Source organism: Tachypleus tridentatus, chromosome 1, assembly GCF_004210375.1.
Source record: "Tachypleus tridentatus isolate NWPU-2018 chromosome 1, ASM421037v1, whole genome shotgun sequence".
Lineage (NCBI taxonomy): Eukaryota > Metazoa > Arthropoda > Merostomata > Xiphosura > Limulidae > Tachypleus > Tachypleus tridentatus.
The window spans coordinates 138,579,936-138,604,543 of NC_134825.1; the positions used below are offsets into that span (position 1 = coordinate 138,579,936).

Below are 24,608 nucleotides of genomic sequence, written 5' to 3' on the forward strand. Positions count from 1 at the left end.
TTTCACAGGAGTGATGAAGCTTTCAAAAACAAACGTGATCATGAATCAAATTGCTTGTAATTGAGGTCATTTAAATAATGAGTTATCTGAGTAATCTGTATTATCAGTGATGGCCTCATCCTGACTGGCATTCAGTTTGCATGAGTCACCTTCAGGATTCATCTTTTTCTGGGCTTCCTGTGTTAGTTTCAGAACTTGGATGCCTTAAACTTGTTTTATTCAGCTCTGATTACTTTTTTGCATTTTTTCTCTAGCCAGACTTGGGTTTGCTTACAAGAATGTCCTCTGTTATGTGGCTCAATGCAAGTGTGCAATCTGACAAATGTGGCTGTCAGGATGCTGAAACCATGCTCAACCACACTGTTACTTACACCAATTGCTGTAACAACCTCCACAAGCAAACATAGATTGGTCAAATCCTTCAGGCCATTTTGTAGAATCTGTTCCCAGAGACTTGTAGTCCTTACACCTTCAGAGTTTTTTATTCTCACTTATTGTAGCTTGCTTCATAGTCAGCAGCTTCCAGTGGAGTTGAAAAGTAATCAACAGCTTTGAGAAACTCAAATTGAGGTGCTGCATCCATTCCTCTAGTTGACTTTACTCAAGATTATTTTATATGGGCTATTGTTGAAGGACTTACATTGTTCATCAAGAAATTGGATTAGAGCTAGGACCACATTTTGTTTGAGCATGTCTGAATTTTCACTATCAGTTGTAACAGTGCTGCCATGATGAGGTATTATATAAGTCATTCTGTCCAAAGTGGCTGATGTGAACTCTGTTTCTTTTACATTCTTTGGGAAGATTACAAGAGATATTTGTGCCATTGATAATGTACTCTGTTTTATTCATGAGGGAGTCAATCTTCATTTTCAGTTAGGTCTTGCATTCTCATCTTTGTAAATGAAAGCATGAAATACTTCTCTCTTGAACTTCAATGAAAGAGAAAAAAAAAGACTTGTGTTCAGAACCTCATAGAGCAGACAGCTTGACAGCAAGACTGGTAACTTTTCAGTTTCTTCAAGATACCTTTCAGCCTAGAGATTAGTTTTCCATGCTTGTAGTGTGCAGTGAAATTCTGATTTGCCTGAGTAAGGGGGATTCAATTATTCATAGGATGCAAATTCCCTTTCTTTGGTGGCCTACAATGCACATTCCAGGGACCTATGGATGCTTGTATATCTGATATTTCTGTACATTTGCTGTTTCTTCAAAATTCTTCTTGAATCTCCCAGATCTATTCAACAGGTAGTAGATGATGATCATCATATCATTCACTTAGTCAAAAGCTTCCTCCTTCATCAGTGTTCTTTACTGTCAATTCCAACCAGTGTAAGATTGTCATAATATAAAAGACTGTATAGTGTAAATATTAATTTATCTTGTCAGTGAATATTTTGATTTAGTTTTGCTCATGACAAGAGTTAGAAGCAATTATATTAAAGTAAATGTTAAGACAAGTTCAGTTACATAACATGGTAAAAATTGTACATTGTGTTTATAACTTTTTAATGTCAAGATTATAGAATGTTGTAAAATATTGATGTATAGGATGTATAGCAAGCAGGCAGTTTAGTAATAAACATATACCGTGTTTCTCCGAAAATAAGACGGCTTATATTAATTTTCACTCCAAAATACGACACTAGGGCTTATTTTCGGGGGATGTCTTATTTTGATATATTAAAAAAATGAAGTTACAAAGTAAAACTATTAAACTAACAATTTAAAATAAACTATTATTAAACTATTAATTTATATTAATTTTCACTCCAAAATATGACACTAGGGCTTATTTTCGGGGGATGTCTTATTTTGATATATTAAAAAAATGAAGTTACAAAGTAAAACTATTAAACTAACAATTTAAAATAAACTATTATTAAACTATTAAACTAACTGATTAATACTTAAACAAACTAATTAACTAACTATTAAACTAATTAATAAATTAATATTTTTTTTATTTCTTTCCTCTTCCTGCCACTCTTAACTAGGGCTTATTTTAAGGGTAGGGCTTATATTAAAACTATCCCCAAAAATCACACTAGGTCTTATTTTATGGGTAGGTCTTATTATCGGAGAAACACGGTAAATAGCATGAGATGAGTGCAAACGGATAGTGTAGATAAGAAAAGAAGTCACGTAAAAGAAATGCTTGGACAGAGAAGGAAGGCCTAATGATTAATATAGACCCAATGGGGGATTTATATTATAGTGAGTCTAATAGGATTGAAATACATTAAGAGAATAGCTTATTTCATTAAAGAAAGGTATAAAGTAACTGGAGCTGCCTTTGTATACTTTGACAAAAATAGACATTTAATGAAAGTAAGCTTAAATATGATAAAGAAACAGATGATTTTAGAAGTAGAGGATACAGTTGTTGGAACTTGATGAAACATAAGTGAACTATGCTTGGATTGTTTGGTGATAGCAATGGAGATAAATAGTTTGGCTTGTCTTCTGAAGTTCTAAAGCAGATAAAGTAATTAGCAATGATGTATAAGGACTTTAAACTTATTTATCATTATTTTGAAAATTATTTTATATATGTATATAAATTTCCATTTTTGTAAAAAGTAAAAGGCACCTAGAACTGTGTATTTACCATTTCTTCAGTTGCAGTTGCTGTCACCAAACCCTTGATATACTGACCATGAAGTTCTTCAACTTCAAGAATGCTCTCTACTGGCTTTTGAAGATTTTCTGCAGTTACATTCTGCTAACTGTCCATCTTTTCTGGTACAGGAAAAAAGAATGCAAGATGTCTGGTCTTTATAATTTTAACCATGACTAAATCTTTCTCACTTGCAGTTTTTCTGGACTGCAATCTATTATTGAGCAAAGCAAATAAAGTAGAAGAGCACAACATTAATAACTTTGTACTGATGCCATTTGAAATTTTTTGAACAAATTCTCTGGCTCTATTATTGCTCTTTGTTCATTGTATTAGCTTAAATCCATTTTATTTCTGCTTTCTCACAAGTGTCTTGAAATTAATTGTAATCTGTTGACAGGCATAAAGTAGGTTGCCTTCTTGGCAACTTTCTCTACTCTTGATTGTGTATGACAAGAGCAATGTTGGATGCTGGGTACTGGCAGGAGAAACGCATGAACCAGAGGCCTCATCTCTGTCTCCAACATCAAGTAACTTCTTGTAGTCAGGATCACATGTGCCTTGATTTAATAAGAAGTTTATCTAAATCAGTGTTGATTTCATTTTGGTGTAGATCTAGTATTAAAAGTATGATAAAAACATGGTGTTTAAAGAATCCATCATAATTCAGTTAATTAAAAGCAGTAGAAACTAAATAGAAAATTGGAATGCATATTAAAGTTTAATTAAAATAAAGCTAAAATAAAATTAAAGATAATACGAAATTAAATACAATTATAAATGTATGATTGTTGGTGTTATTAGTTAGTTAAGGTTTCTGTTTGCTTTTTAGTAAATGTAAGAGTGAAAACAAGAGGGCCAAAGGTTGAGTGAAGCCTTACTTTTTTTCCCTAAACTAGTTTCAAATAACTACAAAATCTTCAGTTAGAAAATTTAGGATAAATCTGCAACTTTACTGTGTGTTAATTTTTGTTCAGTTACTAAAATGTCAATGTTTCAGATCAGATAATTTTGGTGTTGGTTTTAACTTCTATAACTTTAAATTTGTGGATAATGTAAACATGTAGGAAATAGATTTATTTTCATAATTGAAAAATTCACATTTTTTACTGTGATACTTCTTTTCTGGCCATTTGAAAATGTAAGCACAAGGGAACCAGTCATTTTGTAGTTTTACAAGGTTATGCTCTTTTGAGGACCCATAGCAATTAAATTCTTTAGACAGCATATAACAGATTAGTGGAGGAGGAAATTTCTTTTTCAAGGGACAACTTTGTAGTAATTACATGACTTATTTTTTAATATTTAAATTAGCATGACCCAAAAAGTTTTTGACTAGTTGTTCATCACGGAATTGTTTGCAGTCTGTTGTTTATGACTAAAAGGTTTAAATGCATGATTGTTGATTCTCATAAAATTAAGCACATTTTATTGTGTCTGGCACATACATGTATAGTTTCTATGCCCTTTAAATTATTTTATATTTGTTTACCTTTGATGTCAACTATCATGTGGCTGTGTGTTTCATCAGAATGATGAACTGTTTGCATAGGCTTTTACATCTATCAGGAACTGGCCTTGTATCCTGATATCTGGTTTTGTTTTATGTATAATGACTCAGCAAATTTTACTTCATATTTTTACAGCATCTTCATGACCATCAATCTTCTCAGCTTATATCCAAAGCATGGCAGAATTGAGTTAAAAAATGTTGCCTACTGTGAAAATTTTTGTAGTGCTCATTGATGGCATCTTTGGTTTTTTTACTTGGTTTACCAAAATCAAGCCATAGAAAAATATGACTTTCCATACAGCATTGCCAAAAGTTTTCTCATTGCTCAAAAGCAACTGAACCAGAAAATCTCGTTAATGTATGTATGATAATGGTTAGTCTTGCATAGAGGTTACATTTCATATTGAAATAGGTTGTATGTTATGCTTGCTTCTTCAATGTTGAAAGCTCCTGGAAGATAAGTACTGATTGACTCTATTTTAGTTGAACACACTTTATTATAATAAAGATCAGCAAGAGCAGTCTGTCAATCTCTCACGAAAATTTGTCTTAAGGTATGTTGATCCACACTTGCACTGCCAAATCACATTGACTTGAAAGTATGTTTGCTACATGATCAAAGTAAATGAAATCCTCGTATTTGCTGTGATGATTACAGTATTTTTCAATTTGTTTGATTTTTAATCAAACTTTCAGAATTTTAAGGAGTGTTATTTACATTCTTTGAATGAATGAACTTAAGTGCAAAGTAATACAACCATGATCACACTACTTAAAAATAAACCTCTTTGTAAGACTTGTTTTTAACTGGATTATTAATAAGAACTGATTAATTACAAAGTGGCTTCAGAAGCTGAAGTTATCTGGACTCCTTGATCCTCTGTGGGTAGGCCAAAGTGCACATGTTGTGACTTTTTTACATTTATTTTAAAATTAAAATGTTTTCCATGTTTATTAACAAACTTAATATCAAAACAGAGTTGATAAATCAAATTTTAATTTTATGTAAGTTTTAAGCTATTTATAAAGAAATATGTAAAAAAAAATCTCAACATCCAAGAGTATGAAAATTGTGATATTTGTTTTCTATATTGTTTACCATTTTTCTTCAAGATGCAAAATTTAATGTAAATTACTTATTGTAATATAGGTATTACTCAGACAAAGCATAATTTTTATCACCTTAAAACTTATTGCTTATGGAGCTGTAAACAAGAAAATCAGAGCCACTTACTGTACTTACCTACTTTTAACAAATTAGCAAATAATTCTGAAACATTCTATATCACTTATCAATAGAAATGCAAAGAAGTATAAAACTTTGTTTTTAGTACAGAGTATTATCAATTTTGTCTTTATTTGAAAGTGTACTGTATGGTACTCAGATCAAGAAGCTAAGGGAATTGTCAAGCCACTCTTGTCTTAGTTAGAAATCTAGTTATAGTAGTTGGAGAACATTGTTTGCGTTTTGTACATGTTATTATTCTATGTTTCAAGATGCATTAAGTAAATAAAATTAGGATCATAATTAGAAAAAATTTGGCTTAAATTTTATGAGCAACCACAAACAAACAAAAAGCATGATTAAATGTGATATTTTTTTGTTTTCCCTGTACACATTTTATGCATTGTTATAAACTTAACTAAAATTTAAAAATCAGAAGCTTGTCTACATTACTTTAAGGAAGATAATGAAAAAATAATGGATTTCTTTACCAATTTGTCCAGGAACCTACTAGAAATAATGCAATTTTAGATTTATTGTTAACTTTTAATATAGAGGTGATTGAGAGGGTAGTGGTAGTTGGTAAACATCTTAGACACAAGGGATCATTGCTGTATTAAGTTTGTGTTGCTGCATGTGGAAGTCAGAAATAATATTTTGTTTCTAAATTTTAAAAAAATTATGAAGAGATGCAACAAGAATTATTTGTTGTGAATTGGCAGCTGATATATTTAGACACTGAGCAAGTGTGGAAACTTTTCCAATATTCAAAATAAATATATTCCTTACACAAAGAAATGTAAATAGCAACAAGTAAAAAACAAACAGGTTAACTCACAAAGGGTATAAGAGATAAAATAAAAGAAAAGCATCACAAATTTAAAATTCATATTAATTCACATTATAGAATGTCAAGAAAGTTGATCAAACAAGAAATTAGGACATTCGAGAGGGTGTATATCTGAAAACATTAAAGTTAATGTAATAATTAGGGGGTAAACAAAATGTTAGGATGGGGATAGGTAGGTCTCTTGAGGGATGACAAAGGAAGACTTGTGTCTGATTATGATATGGTTAGGTTATTAAATTCTGGTATTCTTTCAGTTTTTACTAATATTACTGATAATAGTAGTACATGAATATTACACTTCTAATAAGCTCCTATTTTAAGATGTTACACTCCTCAAGCTTTCCTCTTCATTTGCCTTCTGTGAAGGGAGGTAGAGTTCTAGTTATTGTGTGCAGAGAGATAAGAATATTTGATCTGAAATAACATTTTGTTACCAGAAAAGTACTTTTGATAGATAATTGCCTCTGTTCATCACCCTCCCAACTACTGGTACACATTATTCTTACCTCATGCAAGTGCTTATGGGGTTCTACTGTGCGTGGAGGATGTCACCCTTCTGTTTGTGATGGGCTGTTGTTACATGATGATTACATCAACTTCACACGAGTTACAAATTAATTCATTTAAATCTAGGTTATCCATTTGTGGGCTAAGTACACAGACCACCAAATCAATAAATTTATGTGCATATTAAAGAAACATGCTCAAAAATAGTCATAATACAAACACAAACCAAATTTTATTGAAAGTATTGGTCAATTCCTCTGCATCAAAACTGTACTAATGTATGATAGTTCAACAGTAGTGATGTGCAGAATCTCAGATACATGTGAGGAATAGCTACTGCATACAAAGAGGTAAATATCTATTACAAATACATTTTTAAATAAGGAAAGTGTTAATTTTCATGCTTCACAATGGTCTGAAATGGGCCAGTATATAGATCCCTGTGGCTTCTAGCCTCTATATTCCCAATCCTTATGGGTTGGGAAGCTGGACCAATTAAAAGTTTAATTTGTTGATCTCTATCCTGAATTTTAACATGTACATTCTAAAGCAATCTATTTAATTATTTTATGGTGTTTAAATTTCTTAGCTTTTTACCAGCATTTCAATTTCTCACATATACATAACAGTTTTCTGTGATGGAATGACTAGGTTTACTAACACTCTCATTTGTACTGTTTTTAGATTATATTTGTGTAAAGTTTCCTATCAGTTTTTAGTAATTCATATAATACAATTGTTAATAAGTTGAGCTGAGCACAGGCTGATAAACTCAGGGGTTGTGCTTACAGGTATTAAACCTCAATGTCAAACTAGGCTGTGTTACAGGAGGTTGAAGAGTTCATTTATTGATATCATTGCCTTCTGACTGTGTACTTTCCTATTTGACCTGCATCCTTTTCATTTCCTTGCTACACTGGATGGTACTTTACATTCTGGTAGTTTCATTTCCTCTGAAAATGGATGGAAACATTTTGTTGTTTTTGTTTGGTTTACAGGTGCTGAAAAGATAAGTATCCTGCTAGTAAAGCTGTGCATAATTCTCTTGCATGCTTCTCAACTTCCACGTTTTGCTTTATGCTGGTGCTATAATTATACATTTATGTTATGATTCAAAACATGCCATTCGTTTATTATGTGTGTTATGGTATCTGTGACTTTGTTAATTTACTAGTATTACAAATTCAAAGTGATCAGTTTTGTACTTATGAAGAAATGTGAACTTGTAACTGTTGATCATCTAAAACATCAGTTTTACAGTAAAAAATATACATTGTTTAATATAACCATTCATATATTTTTGTTTCTAAATGCAGCTAAAATTACAGACTACTGTTCCAAGTAACAAAACAGCTTGTCAGAACAAAAATTTCATCATGAATATAATTTTACCTGATTGGGATGGCTTGAATTAGCTTGTGCTGAAAACCTTCAAGCATGAGCTGATTTACATTGTTTAGCATTAGATGTTGAATTTCTGTGAAAAAAACAAAAAAAACAAAATTTTCACCTGTCCTAACAATTTATGTATTTGTGAACTTTGAAAGACCTTTTGAGTAGCCATAGTAACTGTGTATGCAAAGTATTTCACATGGGGTATGAAATTAGCTATTTTTACTGCACTACAAACATGCCTTGTCAGTTATAGTAGCCTTTTCATGTCCAAGAAGATACAGCCTCCTTAATTACATTTGCCATGTGCTCAGCTGTGACTCAATTGTTTTATTTATAGAACAGAATATTTAATTTCCCACTAATAGTAATGAAGGTGTCATTAGATTTTGAAGTCCATTCATTATTGGTAAGGGCAACAGGAAAAGCACCTTTCAGTTGAGTTTCAAGTTTGTTTTTTTCATTTTTGTATAGGTGTTAATTAATCCAGCAATAAAGTTGGCCTTGGAAGAAATGCCATATCTTGACTCCAAAATATTGAGCAAGTTCTTAAAGCTAGGATTATCAACTGTTGGTTATCCATTACTGAAAATTGTCTCGTATCTCTAGCCATCAAAATTTCCAATATCTCTTATCTATTTTACCTTTGAATTATGTGGGTTTAATTTCATTTTAAATGTTTCTAGGAGTTTTAGCTGAGAAATATTATGTTTTGGTTTTTGCTGCATAATGAAAGTAAAGTTTTTGAAAATTTACTTCTTACAATGTGGTATTTTCTTTTTAGGTATGTGGCTGTGTTTGATATTCCTGTTTTTTAACTGACCATCTCAGAGTTTATATTGTTTTTAAAGTTTTAGTTTTTGTTATTCTGTTTTGATCCAAACTTTAAACACTATTTTCTAAACTGCTGATTTGTAGGATGAAGTGTTGTGTCCTGTATTTTATTTTTACAAGACCTATTGTTGACACAGCATATGGTAGTTTGATTAACCATTTATTAAATAACTTTACATGGTAGTTGTGAAAAATTAGAAATCCAACTAATTGAGTTTTCTAGCTGCTTTACTAAAAGAGTGAAATATGTATATTAAGAATGGCTATATACAGTACACCTAAAACTGATCACATACTTGAATGGAAAAGTGAATTTGTAATTTATGTGATTTAACTCTTTCATGAGAAGTTGATTGTGTAAAATGTTGACTGTTCCAAGTAAAAAGCATTTTTAATGATAAGATTTAAAATGCTTTTCTTAAAAAAAAATCACATTTATGGAACCTCTAAAACCTAAATAAATAACATTCTTCTTTTGATAAAACTTTCCTTTTTATCTGTTATTTTGTTAACTCTAGCTATTTATAGTCTCAGTGGATTTGACTAACTTTGTAACTATCATTAAAAAAGAAAAATAAATTTAAAGTACTAGTTTTTTCTTTATAGAATTACTGCACCTTGTTATAGGAAAGTACATTTAAATCCTAAATAGCTTAAGGCTTATGATAGTCTGTAGAGGTTTATACTTAATTTATTGCCCTTTTTTTCCCCATAGATACGTTCTAAATAACTTGGTGAAAGCATTGTTCAATTTATTGTATTAAATGATGTAAAACATGAGCTGTTCCCAGTCATAGTTTGTGAAGGGGTTTTACTTTTATTATTTTGCTTTATCTAACCTATTAAATTTCAAGTTTTTACATTTTAGTTACTTTTCTAACAAAATACTGCATTTTTTTCCCTAGTATATTTTATGTATTTTCCTTTGACATTTTGTTTTTCGTTGGTTGTTGCTGATGAAATCTTACTTTTTTATGCTTATTGTACTAAGTCACTAAATATATTTTATTTACTTAAATAATGCATTTAAGAACACAGAATAATAACATATGCAAAACAAACACTGTTCTATAACTATCACACTTTAACTGGATTTTTAACTGAGGTAAGAGCTTTAAAATTATTCTAAAAGCTTCTTGGTTCAAACAAACTGAAGAGTAAATTGTCAATATCTTGTACTGAAAATAATATATTTAGTAATTTGATAGATTAGACTTTGTTTTGGTTATAAATGATACAACAAAATATTGGAGAGAACTATTGGCAATTTATGAAAGGATAGATGCTATAGGTTGGCATAGCAAATGATTCTAACTTCCTCATTTGTCTCCATAAATAGACTGAAGGCTAAAAAATTAGGCTGTGCTTTAGTAATATCTACTGATTATAAGTTTTTTATGATAAAATTTATACTTCAGAGAGGAGTGGTAAATAAACTAGAGAATGAACAAGACCTTAGAGAACAAATGTCATGAGGGAGTTTAAGGATTTATTTAAATATTTACTTTTAAATTTAAGAAATTGAAACCTACAAAACATTAAAATTTGCATTTATTCATATAGATTCTTAATAAAGTAGTATAATTTTGAATTTAACTGTAGAAGGTCAGGAAATGCATGCATTAAATTACCTGTAGTGATAGAGTAAAAGTTGTTTTTTTTGTAACATAAAAGGAGATTCAAAAAAAGTAACCAAACTGGAGTGTAGCACAAATGAACCATGTTTTCATGAACTATGAATAACCGTAATTTTAGTTAATTGCTACAGCTCTACTTTACACCTTGCATTGCTGGCACATTCATTCAAGTATTAGTCTTAAGTAATAGCTGTGAAGCAGAAAGTAGCATGATTAATGGAACCTTTTGTAATGGGCTCAATATAAAAAACATTATTTAATGTACACATTTACACACGTTAAGTGTTTGCATTATAACTTTTGGTGCAGTATGTGTATCTTCACAACATTTAGTAGACTTTTAGTACACAAAAAAATCAGATTTTCTAATTAAATATTTTCACTAAAGATTTGTTTGTGAAAATATTGTCTGTTTTATTACTGGTCCAAGTGCAAAGTGATTTCAAGCTATGATGAAAAACTATTCTTCATCTCCAAAATCTGAAGTATCATTTGTTCAATCTCCCAAACCTCCTACATATATTTAAAATGATTGTTTTCAGTAAGATACTACATTTTGCTATTTTCTATACATTAACTATGTGGGGTGTGTCAAGTGACCAACCCTATAACCATCATAAGACAATTAAGAAATAAATCAGTTATGTTTTTTCATAATAGAATGACTACACATTATAAATACAAAAATACAGGTGTTTAGTCTAAATAGCATAAGTCTCATAATGTTATTTATTTCTTATTATATTGACCTTCCTGTCGTGCATAACTAACATCACATAACTTGCGATAACACTGTACAGATACACTCATTATATTCAATAATGTAAAACTGACTTTTATCCTTTATAAAGTGATGCTATCTTGGTTATGTTTTAATGGACTAGTGTTTTGTGATATGCAGTCACTTTTCAGTTATTGTATATTATATATGCATGTATGTATGTAGATTATTACTGTTTAGAGAAAAGATGAAACTTTGTTTTCTTAAAATATAGAATAATAAATAATAAAGTAAATGAAATAATTATCTCTTCTAGCTAAAACCTTTGAATGCAGTCACTGCTGGACCTAGGTTGCTAAGTATTTTAAAATTTCAGACATGGAAGATATCAAACAAATTTGTTAAAGGTTTGATGTATATAGTTTAATTACACAAGTATCATAAATAACTATAGTGCTACCATAGAATTGTACTATAATTTATTAAGATTAGTAATGAAGTTGTATTTAGGTCTAAAAAACTATCAAATTTTGAGCACACTGAAGACAAGCTACCTTCTTGAGATCTTGGTTTCAAAGAATGTGGTAGCCTTTTTGCAGATTAAAATGGCTGAGAAAATCACTAGGGAGACATTCTAAGCCAGGGGTTCCCAACCTTTTGACACTCACAGCTTGAAAATGTAATTGATGAAATAAAATTAATGTTATCCCAAGCTACTTCTAACAAGGCTACGCGACTCCCCTGCCAAGGCTTCACGATCCACCGGTGGGGAACCCCTGTTCTAAGCTGTCGATTGGTTATGGTTATGTGCATGTCATGTATTGAAGTAAGTATATATAAGGGACCATTTCCAAAAATTGAAAGAGGTGAACAAAATCACTGTGGTTGGTTCAGCACATAAATCATATCTCAGCAAAATAAAAAAATGAGGTTATTATTTTATATTCTACCTTGTTGTCAGTATTGTAAATTTGAGTTCCTAATTTGTATGAAATTAGAGACTTAGTATTTTGACATAAAAAGCATCTAATGTGAACCATTGCTGCATTCAACATACCATGTAACTCACTAAAATCTATATTTAGGTGTTATTGAATATTTTTAACTTAAAAATTAACTAATTTTATATTAAAGATTGAATTGTAATCTACAATTTGATTTCAAACTTATTGTCATAGATTCATAAAATAGTAGTTAAATATAATTTTGAATGCAAGTCAATAAATGCAATGACATGACCTTTAACCAGTGACACTTCTAGAAAGGGTTAAATGAAAACATAAGGTCATTTATTTCCAGTATTAATGTCTTCTATTCACCATTATGCACTAAAGATAGATACTTTTTAAAATGATGTTGAGCATACAGAGGTTAAAGGAGTCTTCTTGCATCATTTCACATTTTTTAAAGCTTCTGCTATGCATCAGAATATCTTCAGGAATGTTTAGCTTATTGTGTCTAGTCGGTATGTCAAGGGGATTAAATATATTATGTAGATGCTGAAAAGGACAGGCAAGAGGTAATTAAGGCAGACAGGTATTGATGATAGTCTAGTCTTATTGAGCATGTGGTGTATCTTTTGATAGTTAATGCAACTATCATCCATCTTATGCTTGACATATTGATACCTTTTGAGTATTATGTCAGAAATATTAGGCAACTGAACTATTGTAGACATCTTCAGGGTCTAAAAATACTGAAAAGGTGTTCTGAACAGCTTCAAAGCTTTTCTTATATGTCAGCTGCAAATTTGTTGGGTTGATCCAGACTTATTTAAATTTAATATCCACCTAGTGATGAGGATATCGATTATTCATTCTGATAAGCAGCTTATCTAACTGCAGTTTTTTCTGGTACTTTCTTATCACCAATGTTCTTTGGGATAACTTGTTAGAATCTCAGATCATATAACTTCAGATACTTCAGATGTGTATCATTTGTAAACTCATCAGTATTGATCCAGGTTTCTCTTTCACCATAATAATCACCTAATTAAGTGGTAGTTGTTGTTTGTTCTGATGTTTGTAAGATGATTTGATAGCCTTTAAAACAAGTGTTTCTGTATTTGATTTTGTAAGGATTTAATATAAAGGTGTCATTCACCATTTAAAGAATGCCATTGAATATTATTCAGCTGATTGGTATTTTAGCACTAACCTAAACAGGTTGGTTTCTGTTAGCTTTGTAACTCTTCATATGAAGAAACCAAAATGTGTGTGTATTCTTTTAACAGTTACATTAATAATTCCAAGATGATGCATAACCTACACTGACATCTAGCTTCCTGATTCAGTGTTGCCCTCCATGCAAATTTTTTTTACTAACCACTAACATTGAAGTCAACAGAGTCTAATGTTCTGATGCTGTTGCTGCATTATTGCATACAAATGAGTATGATTCAACTTGTCACCTATAGGATTGGCTTCTATACTGATTGTTCAATTATCACTTTTTAATTTGGTATTCAAGTGTTCTTTTTCGGTGTGTTTGTTTTTCACTCTGTTTCTTAACATCAGTGTTTGGTTGAAGTATCTACAAAATGAGCTTATGGAAATATTTTTATTTTCAAACAATTTTGTTTCCATAAATTGGCTTGTTTTGCACAGATCCAGTCATTTCCACATCATCTAGTGTTGAACATCTGGACATTGTTTGCTTAGACAGACTACAACCATTGCCTTAGTGCGTATTTGTCTGTTAGAGGACATGGAGTCTTCCATGTGGCCTGGACCTTTATCAGGTCTTTACATAGACTTCTATAAATTCCCTTTTTTAGGATGTGGATTTTAAACTCTTTTTCTGTTGCTTCAATTTCCATAACATTCTTGCATTGCAGCTGTGAATCTACTCCAACATTCTGTATCCTTCTATGAATTTTTTTTTAAGTATGTTACCTTTTATTTCCCTTGTTTTTTTCCCATTCTTTACTTTATTTCTTCAGGATATTACTTTACCTCTTTCTCCTGATATCTAAGTACATGCTGAAAATATTTTCTGTCTCAACTTCACTCTGGTGCTGCTATACCTAGCCCTTCTTTATTAGCTGCATATATGCCTTGGCTTAAAATAGAACTGGAGCACTGTTTTTTCTCTGGTTTGGTGTTCTGACCCATTGTCCTTTGTTAGTCTCTCTTAAACTCAGTTTACTTGCATTTATCCTAGTTATTACCCTTCTACTTTGTCTGTCCTCTATCCATATCCTTTTGAAAACAAATCATTTCTCTGAGAGATTTTTGGCATATTCTTCTTCCTTCGCCTTGTTTTTTCCCACTTACTCTGTGTTGCTAGAATTTGCTGGGGAGGAACATGCTTGCTCAGTTATGTTTATCTCTCTCTTATCTCAGGGAATATTGCCTGGCTTTTTTTGATAATGGGTTTTTGGCAGGTACTCGATTCTTTGTTGTCACTGGCTGAGGCCATGTGACAACATTTTCTCTTGACCACACTTGTGTGCTGTCTTTATTCCATTCTCATCTTTATTCTATTTCAGTTTCTGATCACTTCCTTTGTCATATTTGAGCAGTTCTTTATTTCTTCCTTTCATTGTTCTCAGATTTTCTGTGTGTAAAATCCTTCATCCAGTCATGATTTTTCTGTTGTTACTCTTGTTGACAGCTTATCTATTTAGCTTACCTTTTTGTTGAATGGAAAACATATAAGCATTTTCAGGTGTCCTTTCATCCCATTCATTACTAAAATTATTCTTGGGCTGACATGTAGATTACCCCTCACACCTTTGTTGTACACTATCTCCATTGTTTGGCTATTTCATTTTCATTGGACTATGGACTACTTTCAGTTGCTTTTCATCAAACATCATATCTTTGATTGGGTGTGTCATTTTCCTTCCCATCTTTTCACATAGCTCTTTTGTTTCTCTCAAAGTATACATTTGCTCTTAGAAGTTTGGGGTTCTAGAATGGAGCCTGAAGTTAATCTGCATGGATCACAACTTTCTGGAAAATTGTCATCCCATATACATGCGTGCTATTTTTCTGCGGTTTTCAAACATATTCGAGGAGAAAATATGAGCGATTTGGGGGGCCAGGTAGGTGGTTTTTGAGGAGAAATCGTATTTTTTCAATGTTTATTGCAGAAAAAAAAACAAATCTGACTGCCATCTTGGAGGCAGTCTCGTTTCGTCTCGTTGCAGGTCTTGTGGTCTGGTATCATGTGCATACCAGACGATAAAATATTCTCTACGCTCCAAAGAAACAACAGCGATTGAAATGTTTAAAAGGAAAGATGTTCATTTTGATCCTGTAGACAAGAGAATGTGTAAGGAAATTAGATCAGCAGCTTCAAAGTATACCTCAAAGCTGAGGGAGAATCAGAAGAAAAGGGCAGAAAGGCTTGAGGCCTATGGTTCTGTGAAATCTGGCCCAGCCACTTTGGCTAAAGAAAAAGTCCAGAAAGCTGCAGAGGCACAGAGAGCTGCCCATTCAGAGAAGGAGAGAAAAAAAGCTTGGACGAGAGCACTGGAAACCCTTGTCTCGAAAAGAGGAAAGTAGCCAAGATTGATTAAAGGAAATTAAGTGATTTGAAATTTGACTGTAATTTATGCAGCAGAGCAGAAGTTAATATCAGTGACTGAAAAACATTTTATTATTATCTGCAGCATACAATGCCAGTGGTTTATTTTAAAGCATGTCATTAATTTTATTTTGAAGCAATGTCAAAGCTTTCCTTGATTTGCTGTTTCAGTTTGTATTGTGAAAGAATGAAAAATATACTGATATTGAGGTACCAGTAATTTACTGACAAGATTGTATAGATGAACAAGGTTTACTGTAGGTAGTCATGTAGAGTAATTTTAAGTAATTTGAAATTTTAATGGAATACATGCAGCAGAGCAGTTGTTGTTGATGTCAGTGACTGTACAAAATTTAATTTCTGAGGCATATCACTGATATCAGTAGTTTAATATTGAACCATATTAGTAGTTGAATTTTTAAGCAATGTCATAGCTTTCCTTTATATGCTGTTTTAGTTTGTATTGTCAATTTGTGAAAGAATGGAAAATTCACTGACATTAAGGTACCAGTAGTATAATGACAAGATTGCATAGATGAACAATTTGAACTGTAGGTAGTCATGATTAGTCAAAAGAGTAATTTTATGTGATTTGAAAATTGTATGGAATATATGCAGCAGAGAAGTAGTTATTGGCAATGACTGTAAAACATTTAATTGGCAGCATACCAGTAGTTGATGATGATGATGTTATTGATGACAAAAATGATAATAATGAAATGATTTGTATTTGAAATTTTTGAGTTATTTTGGCTTTATTAACTCATATTACTAATATATTTTGATTTAGAAAAAAAATTAAACTGAATAAATAGCAAATAAACAATCTTAAATTTCATTTATTTACTTTTTATTTTATTTGTTAATTTTAGATATTTTGATATATCTTCTAAAAAATGAATGCAAATTAAAAGAATAAATCAATCTGCTAAAAACTGTAAATGAAAGTTATAGTTTTTATTAGTTTGATTTAGTCTTTTAATTTCCTTTTGTTATTTTATATTATATATATTGTGTACTTTTCCAACATTGCAATGTCAAAAAACATAAAGAAATTATGTCCCAGATGGCACCAAATAGCATCCATTTTTTTAAAATTTCCCGGGGGGCATGCCCCCGGACCCCTAGTCAGACGCGGCGCAGCCACGCTGTGGCGCCTCTAGCACCAGGCTATATACCTTTTCCTCTTTTTTTCATAAATGTCATTGGCATGCCTGTATATACTATGATGGGTTATTTATTATCCCTCTAAACTTTGTTGGAAGACTCTCAGGATCATCACCTCCACTGATATGTTGAGACCATTGTTAGCATGTACATTGATTTGATTGTTAGCATCAGTATTTATCCTTGTTGTTATTAACATCTTGAATTTCCTTGGCTTTTACAGGGGGGTCATAGTTCTGCCTCTGTTTGAGGTTACTGACCATCTTTAAATGTATTTATAGTTTTATCTGTGTTATCCAAGCCAAAGATGGCTTGCTCATGCATGAAGTTGTAGTTTAGATGGGAACTGCTATAGTTTAAGTCTCTGTAAGGAGTGGGGTACTCTCATCATAAATTACTGACATCACTCGTTATAAACTTGTTAGAATAAAATGAGGTTGAACTTGTGGCACAGCTCATTCCACTTCTTGCCTTATACTCTTCTAAATTGATTGACTGCAGAGACCATAAGTTCTGTTTTGTGCAATCCCTGTCCTCTATTCATGGGCTTGACTTTGCTCACTTTCCAAGCTTTATCAGTACCATTGCTTTTACCAGTATGGTGTGTTCTTGTGCAGAAATTGTTGAATAATTTTGTTTGATGTGGAGAGATTCTTGAAGGCACAACTACCAGAAAGTTTGGCATCTTTGTACGGATTTCTATGTTGTTTTTTTACCATTCTGTTGGCCTTCATATATGAAGTGATCACTGCTGACATCATGTCTCATCTGCCAATTAGAGATGCCATCAAAGATATGGCTAGCAAAACTAAGGTCTCTCAGTTCGTCAGTACAAAGTTGGTGGCTATATTATGGAGAGCAGACTGTAAACTTTTCCAATTTAATGTTTCATGCTCATCTCATATGGGTTGCCAAGCATTGAAGACTTCTGTTGCTAGTTACATAGGAGTGTTGTCAGACAGGAATCTCCAATCTTATAGGTGATTTGCTGTTACTATTTGTGTATGCTTTGGTAATTCACATATTTGTGAGTAACTTTGAATGCATTATCTAAATTCTTAGTCACGTTTACTGTGGATGTTACTGCCTTACTGAAATGCAATGGCCATCACATATTTTGGTGAGAATGAACTCATCATGTTGTGAAAGTTTAGTCTCTTGAAAGAGTACAATATTATAAAGATTAGAGATTCTCAAGGTAGTATTTGTTTCATCAGATCCATTTGACATTAGAGAAACCTGTCCTAATGTGAAACTGATAGTCTGTTGCAATTTTCACGTATTCAGAATTTGTCAGTTTGGTGTTTATTCCTCAGTCCCCCCCTTTTTTTTTGTACTGGGGAGCCAAAAGATATGCAACAGAGACTAAATTGCACTGTGGCATTCATATGGTCACTGTTTTTCTTAATATGTCATGTTTGTTGGCATTAAATACTTACTGTTTAGAGTGCCTGATTATTGAAAATTAAGTGCACTATTGTAGATTATGGTGTACCCTGGTCAATAGGGTATAAAGGAGCCCTCTCAAAATTAAGAATCCTTTATGGTGTAGAACATTATGGTAATCTAGTTCTGTGTATAACTAATTATAACTGGGGTCTTAAATTTATTGATTAGTAAATATTACACATTTCCCAACTTTAAATACCATCCAACACCTCAAAATATGATATTGCAAAGCTCTCTAAGTAACTGGTTTCTTGACCAACTTAAGTTGTAGCTGTTGATCTGACAGTTAGTGCCAGTTATGATGATTATTGTTGTTAATGATGCAGCTGACCACCAGAACTTTCTCAGACATTTTCTTACTTGAATCATTTTATAATGTTTTACAAGTATCAGCATCTTCCTAATTATAAGCTGAGGTGGTACTAAATTTTTTTTGTCAAGTTCCCAATGTTCACCTCTGATTCCTGGTCAAGCCACTATATGGACAATTCATTTGTAGTATGCTCCACATGTAACTGCTGTATCTTCTGTGCCATTCAACTAATCCTTGCAGTACTAGGTGTTGATCTGTCCAAGCAGATCCAAACTCTTTCTCTGCTACTGAAATATTTGTATCATATCTAGTCTTTACACTGGAGTAACTGTTCCTTCACTGTTCTGTCATAACACCTCGTGTACTATAAAGAAACCTTTCCTCGTTGCTGTTATGTAAACTTGTGCATCAGCCAGAGCAGATTTTATGATGCTCCACATAATCATGTAGGACACTTTACCACATACGTTATAGGGGGAGAATTGTATATCACATTCACAGGAAGCAGTATTTCCCAAACAAATATGAGAATGTTTGAATACCCGTTAGATCTTTGTTCTGTTGAACATTATGCTGTCATGATTTACAACATGTGTTTGTTCCAGCAGTTTGACGAGGAAAAATAGGTTTTTCAAGTATCTACTTTGTAGTTTGCTTTACTTGCTCCACAAATCAATGGTTGTAATGAAGTGATGTCGACCTATTCAGCACACTCAACACTTTGCATGACTTCTGGAAGAGCTAGTTATTGAAATTAGTTCCTGATCTGTGTGCATGTCTTGAGGTGTGTTTGATCAAGCTATCCTGTATTTTGTTTGTTTTGTCAACACACCAGCTATGACTTATGCTGAAGCATCAGCCAAATTACTTATTACTGCTTAGTGAAGTAATTGATAATGACCAGCATATTATGATAACCTTATTTTGCTTCTGAGAGAGAACCAGAAATATTCAAGGCTACTCACCAATTCAAGAGAACTAATAATTCTGTTGGTTTTTATTCTGTCTAGGCCAGTTTCCCTATGAACAGTACATATAGTGCAATACCAAATATGTGAACTAAAACACATCTGCTATTCAGTGGTGCATGTAACATCTTTGTGATCTCCTGTTTATCTGTGACACAAATTCTTAGTAATATATTGTCTCAGACCCTGGGGAACACTAGCTACAAAATAGGATGAAAACTGTGTGCAGTTGTTTTGATAATAGTAGTATAATACTCTGTTGCACACCTGTAACTGCTTGTACAAGTGCCATTGCTACTTTTCTCTATTTGAGCTAGCTGAGCTTTACTTTACTGGAAGGCAAGAAGCACCCATGTTACATCTAAGTCTTTCATTTGCTTTCTATGGAGCTCCCATTGTGTTAATTATGGCATTTATTTATTATGGCCTGTCATTGCTACTATGGAAATGCTTTGAATTCCTATACATGGTGATTAGGATATTAATGAACAAATGGGATCACATTATGTAGCAAGACAGTCTATCCATGTATCTGTGTTGTTTTGAATGTTGCTTAGTGGCAAAATATTCTCACATATAACCCAGAAGGATTCTAAAACCTATTATTTCATTCATTTTATAATTTTTATGAATTTTGCAGCCTATTTCAATTATTCCTCTTACCATCCACTTGAAGGTGATGATGTAAATGTATTAAACATGGCCTCAAATTAAAAAATGGTATTTGTAAAAAACTGATATTAATGAAAAAACTTATTAATGAATAATTACTGTAAAAGACACTAAGTTTTATTCAAAGTAAAGTTTTAGATGTGTCTTTAAGATTTTTTTTTACTTTATATATATAGAGAAAGAGAGTGAATGAGTTTAGGTTCACAGACTATAAATGTTCACTGTATTTTAAATCAATTCTTTATGAGAATCTCCAGTTGGAGCTTAACATTTTACACTTCAAACTAATGCAATTACGTAGCCAATAGCTACAATAAATTATGTACCATATTAGCTAGCTATATTTGTTACCAGTACAAGTTAGCTGGTGTGTCTCACAATCCTTTTCTCATTGTTGAACATAACAAAAGCCAGCAAATAAGATAGAAAATTTGAAATTTAAAAAGTTGTAAATAAGGATCATAAAAAGTCAGGAAACAAGACTGGAAGTACTGTAGATATTATTTACTCAAACTATAAATCTCTATTTTGACTGTATCTAATGTAATCCTAGCTAACATCATGAAGTCAAAATGAGATTTGTTGTCTGATTAAAATAGTGTCTGTAGTACCTGCAGCCATGTTTGCTTACATTTTTTACAATCCCTATTTACAGGTTTTTAAACTGTCAATTGTTTACTTGCTATAATTATAATGTGGCTTTTACTGTTTGAATTTCTCAACAATTAATTATAATACATATGTACGATTATACTGAATGTATGTTTTGAGAAAATATACAAATGTGTAACTGAATTAAAGTGTACAAACTCTATTTGAATAATCTGTTAATGTATATTTATTTTACATAGAAATGTTATTTTTGCACTTCATACAGAGGTAGATATAATTGTTTGTGAGGGAAACTTTTTATTATAACTATTTCTTATAACTAGTTTCAAAAACTAGATTTTCTTTGCTAATGCAAATGTGAAGTGATGTCATATGTCAACTTGTCCCACAAGGCTAATGTACTCCACTGGTACAGCAGTAAATCTACCAACTTACAATGCTAAAATCAGGGGTTCAATTCCACTAGGTGGACTCAGCAGATAACCCAATGTGGCTTTGTTATAAGAAAACAAACACAAGGCTGACAAAAAATAAGTTGAATATAAATGTAATGGATACTTGAAACCATTGGTACTTCATGAAAGACCATAATTACACTTTTTATTCACAACTGCTTTTTTTTTCTTCAATCTATAGTTAGTGTAAATGTATAGGTAATTGAAGAATTACACATTACATATCTTTAATGGTCTGTACAGGTGTGTAAAATAGTGTTGAAAACTAATGGAATGACCAGGACATTGATATCTAAAATTGTGCAGAATAGTTGTTTTATTATAATAGAAATTAAAGCTGAAACAGTTTTTTGAGGGAAAAAAATTTAGTTTAATCCTGGTAAATAACACAATTGCAAAACTGACAAATAACACTCGTTCATGGATCACATACTTGTGTGATAGTTGCTGCTACCTACATAGGCAAAAACCCAAATATCATTTAATTGTATGTATACATGAATATGTGGAGATCTTCTATAGAAAAAGTCATAACATATCTTCAACTGAATCTAATGTTTTAGTTATTGACGTTACAGAATTATAATTGCTCAATAAAAAAATTAACATATTAAACAATATTCCTAGCTTGAAAAATAACTTTTGAGCTTATTCTCTACACCAGAGCAGATGCTACCAGTATCCAATAACTAATTTAATCCACATTATAATCCATAAACTCAAGAAAATTGAAGTTTTATAAGGTATGGTGATGATTGTAAAATCATGAAAATAATTGTAGCAGAACATGCAAAAAATTGAACTCGGTGAGTTAGCCTGTTCTAACTAATTCAGTTAATATAGGTCTATTGTGTTTCTGTTCTTTACATTTAACTCATTAGCTTTAACTCCCATCTCGCTTGTAATTGTTTACCATAATACACAGGACATTTTTTAATATTCTAGTGATTAATTGTATTTATAGTTTTTGTATTTATTGTAGAAAGTTACTGAAGATGGAATGTATATATTCCAAAACATCCAATAAATATGTTTTTGTGCATCACTTCTGTGGTTATGTTGTTTATTATCAAAATAGATACTGTATTACTTATAGCTATCTGTTTTTAGGATAGCATGACCAGATTTAAATAGAAATGGAAATTTTATTAATTATAGCATTTTTCCTCATGTGCTTATTCTAGTCACTGATTAATTATTATTATAGCTACTCCAGATGAAGACAAAGATGATTTTCGTCAGCCTCTTTATAAGAATGTGGAAATAAATGGTGTCACAGTTCGAATGAAATGGTGTGTGACCTGCCAATTTTACCGACCACCTCGTTGTTCTCACTGTAGTGTTTGTAATACATGTATAGAGGTAGGTTGTGACTTAATTTTTTGTTAGTTTCATTATTCCAGTTGCATTCTTTGTTTCCATGGTAAATTGTATGTTGTGCAAGTCTTGAAGAAAAAGTTACTGTTCCTTTTTGAGTAGTCACATCAGAGCAAAGGTAGAAAGAAAAATCAGTAAAAGAAATTATATAGCAGCTGTTTTGAAACTTATCTCTGTGGTGGCTTATACAAGCTTATAGTTACACTTTTGGAGAGAAGGGTTAAAATGAAATGCTCTTACATTCTGACTCAACTTTATCATTTACTGATAATAGCTTGTTAGGATCAATGATTATTAAAGCTATATCAATCCAGTTTCAAAAAGACTGAGTGTCCCACTTTCATTTTGTATTCTTAGTTCTATTTCCAGTATCCCCACAAAATGGTTGGTGGGTATGCTATGAAAGAAGTTGAGTAACAGGTGAACTATTGCAAGCTTTATTAAAATAGTTGAGTAATGACCAGTTTCTTTTCTTCTTTTTTTTTCTTTTGGTGTAATCACTTGTTTTGGAAAGGTCCTTTCATATATACCAAACAACTCAGTATGACACAAGTGAAAAAGGATCCTATAAATAAATTTTTGTATTTTGAGAACAAGTTTTAAGAACTATTTTTTTAGCTTTACTAATTTCTCAGTTTGTTATAAAGAAACTGAAATTATCATTTGAGATAAAACCTTAGCAGTCTGAGCATGATAATGCTTTTATGAGTAGTAGTAAATGATATATTTGTGAAAAATGCCAATATCTTTGTTTTCCTTAATTCTGGAGTTTAAGATCTGTGTTTTTCTCTTAATATGACTTAATTATATAAAGATCTCATAAGGTTGTACAGAAATTTTAGTACTAATGTTAAAATACTTTTCAGTACACAAGCAAGTCGCATATCACTCACAGTTGATGTAAAGTTGCTGAGGAATGGTATGTGTCAGAATTATATTATTTGGCATTTTATAAATGAGGGCACTGAAAATTTCTAACTGCTGGGAAGTGAATATAATAGCCTTTTCTTGCACAAAACATTCATACACTCAGATAATAAAGATGTTTATATGGAGGAATTAGAGTTTCCCAGGTGGGAATGTCCCATTTAGTTAGTAGCATTGAAAAACAAAGGAATATAAGTCAACTTGGGTGACAAGAGTCATCTCTATAGAGAATTGAAAAAAACAATGCCTAAGCTGTTGTAAACAGAGTTGCATCTTATAACTGGTGAGAATCTATTAAAACAAGTATTAGTGACAAAAATGCTGTTTATCTTGAGCAACAGCACACAGTATAAAAAGGGTCATTTAGGAAAGTGATGAAATATCATGTTTCTTAAGTTGTTTGCTTGACATATCTGTTCAACATTTGCATACTTCATGTAGCTATAGAATGAAGTGGGTATTCATGTTATTACACATTAAAATATACTGTTTAAGCCAGCAGATGCAGTGCCTCTGAATTTCTTTACAATCAGAATATTTAAGCAGGCACTGGAAAAACCATCATTTTCATGTACTAGCTGAATTATTAATGGTGAACAGGAAGTACCGGTGCATTTCTGATGTAACGTATGACAAAGCCTATTGCAGTGGGGACTGCATTACAGGGTTATAAAAAATGTATGGCCACATAAAGCACTATCGAATGTAGTAATAGGGAACATAATAGTGTGATAAGGCTCCAAAATTATTTCAAAATAACATACATAACATCAGTATCATATGATAATTTATTCTTAAAAAGTATATGAAAAAAATAATGCTCATAAAAATGTCGT

The 24,608-nt window shown here is 31.7% G+C and overlaps 1 protein-coding gene across 5 annotated transcripts in view; it reads left to right on the top strand.

Annotated features, from left to right (window-relative positions):
• LOC143225361 (palmitoyltransferase ZDHHC8-like) overlaps nucleotides 1-24,608 on the top strand; it is an 82,661-nt gene that overhangs the window by 24,633 nt on the left and 33,420 nt on the right. For 3 of the 5 annotated variants that reach the window (XM_076454625.1, XM_076454637.1, XM_076454632.1), the window contains one exon: nucleotides 22,676-22,830. In XM_076454625.1, the coding sequence (XP_076310740.1) occupies nucleotides 22,676-22,830 (155 nt within the window). Of the gene's footprint in view, nucleotides 1-2,640; nucleotides 2,746-22,675; nucleotides 22,831-23,711; nucleotides 23,765-24,608 lie in introns of those variants that run through there. The other 2 variants (XM_076454647.1, XM_076454657.1) reach the window with 2 other exon arrangements.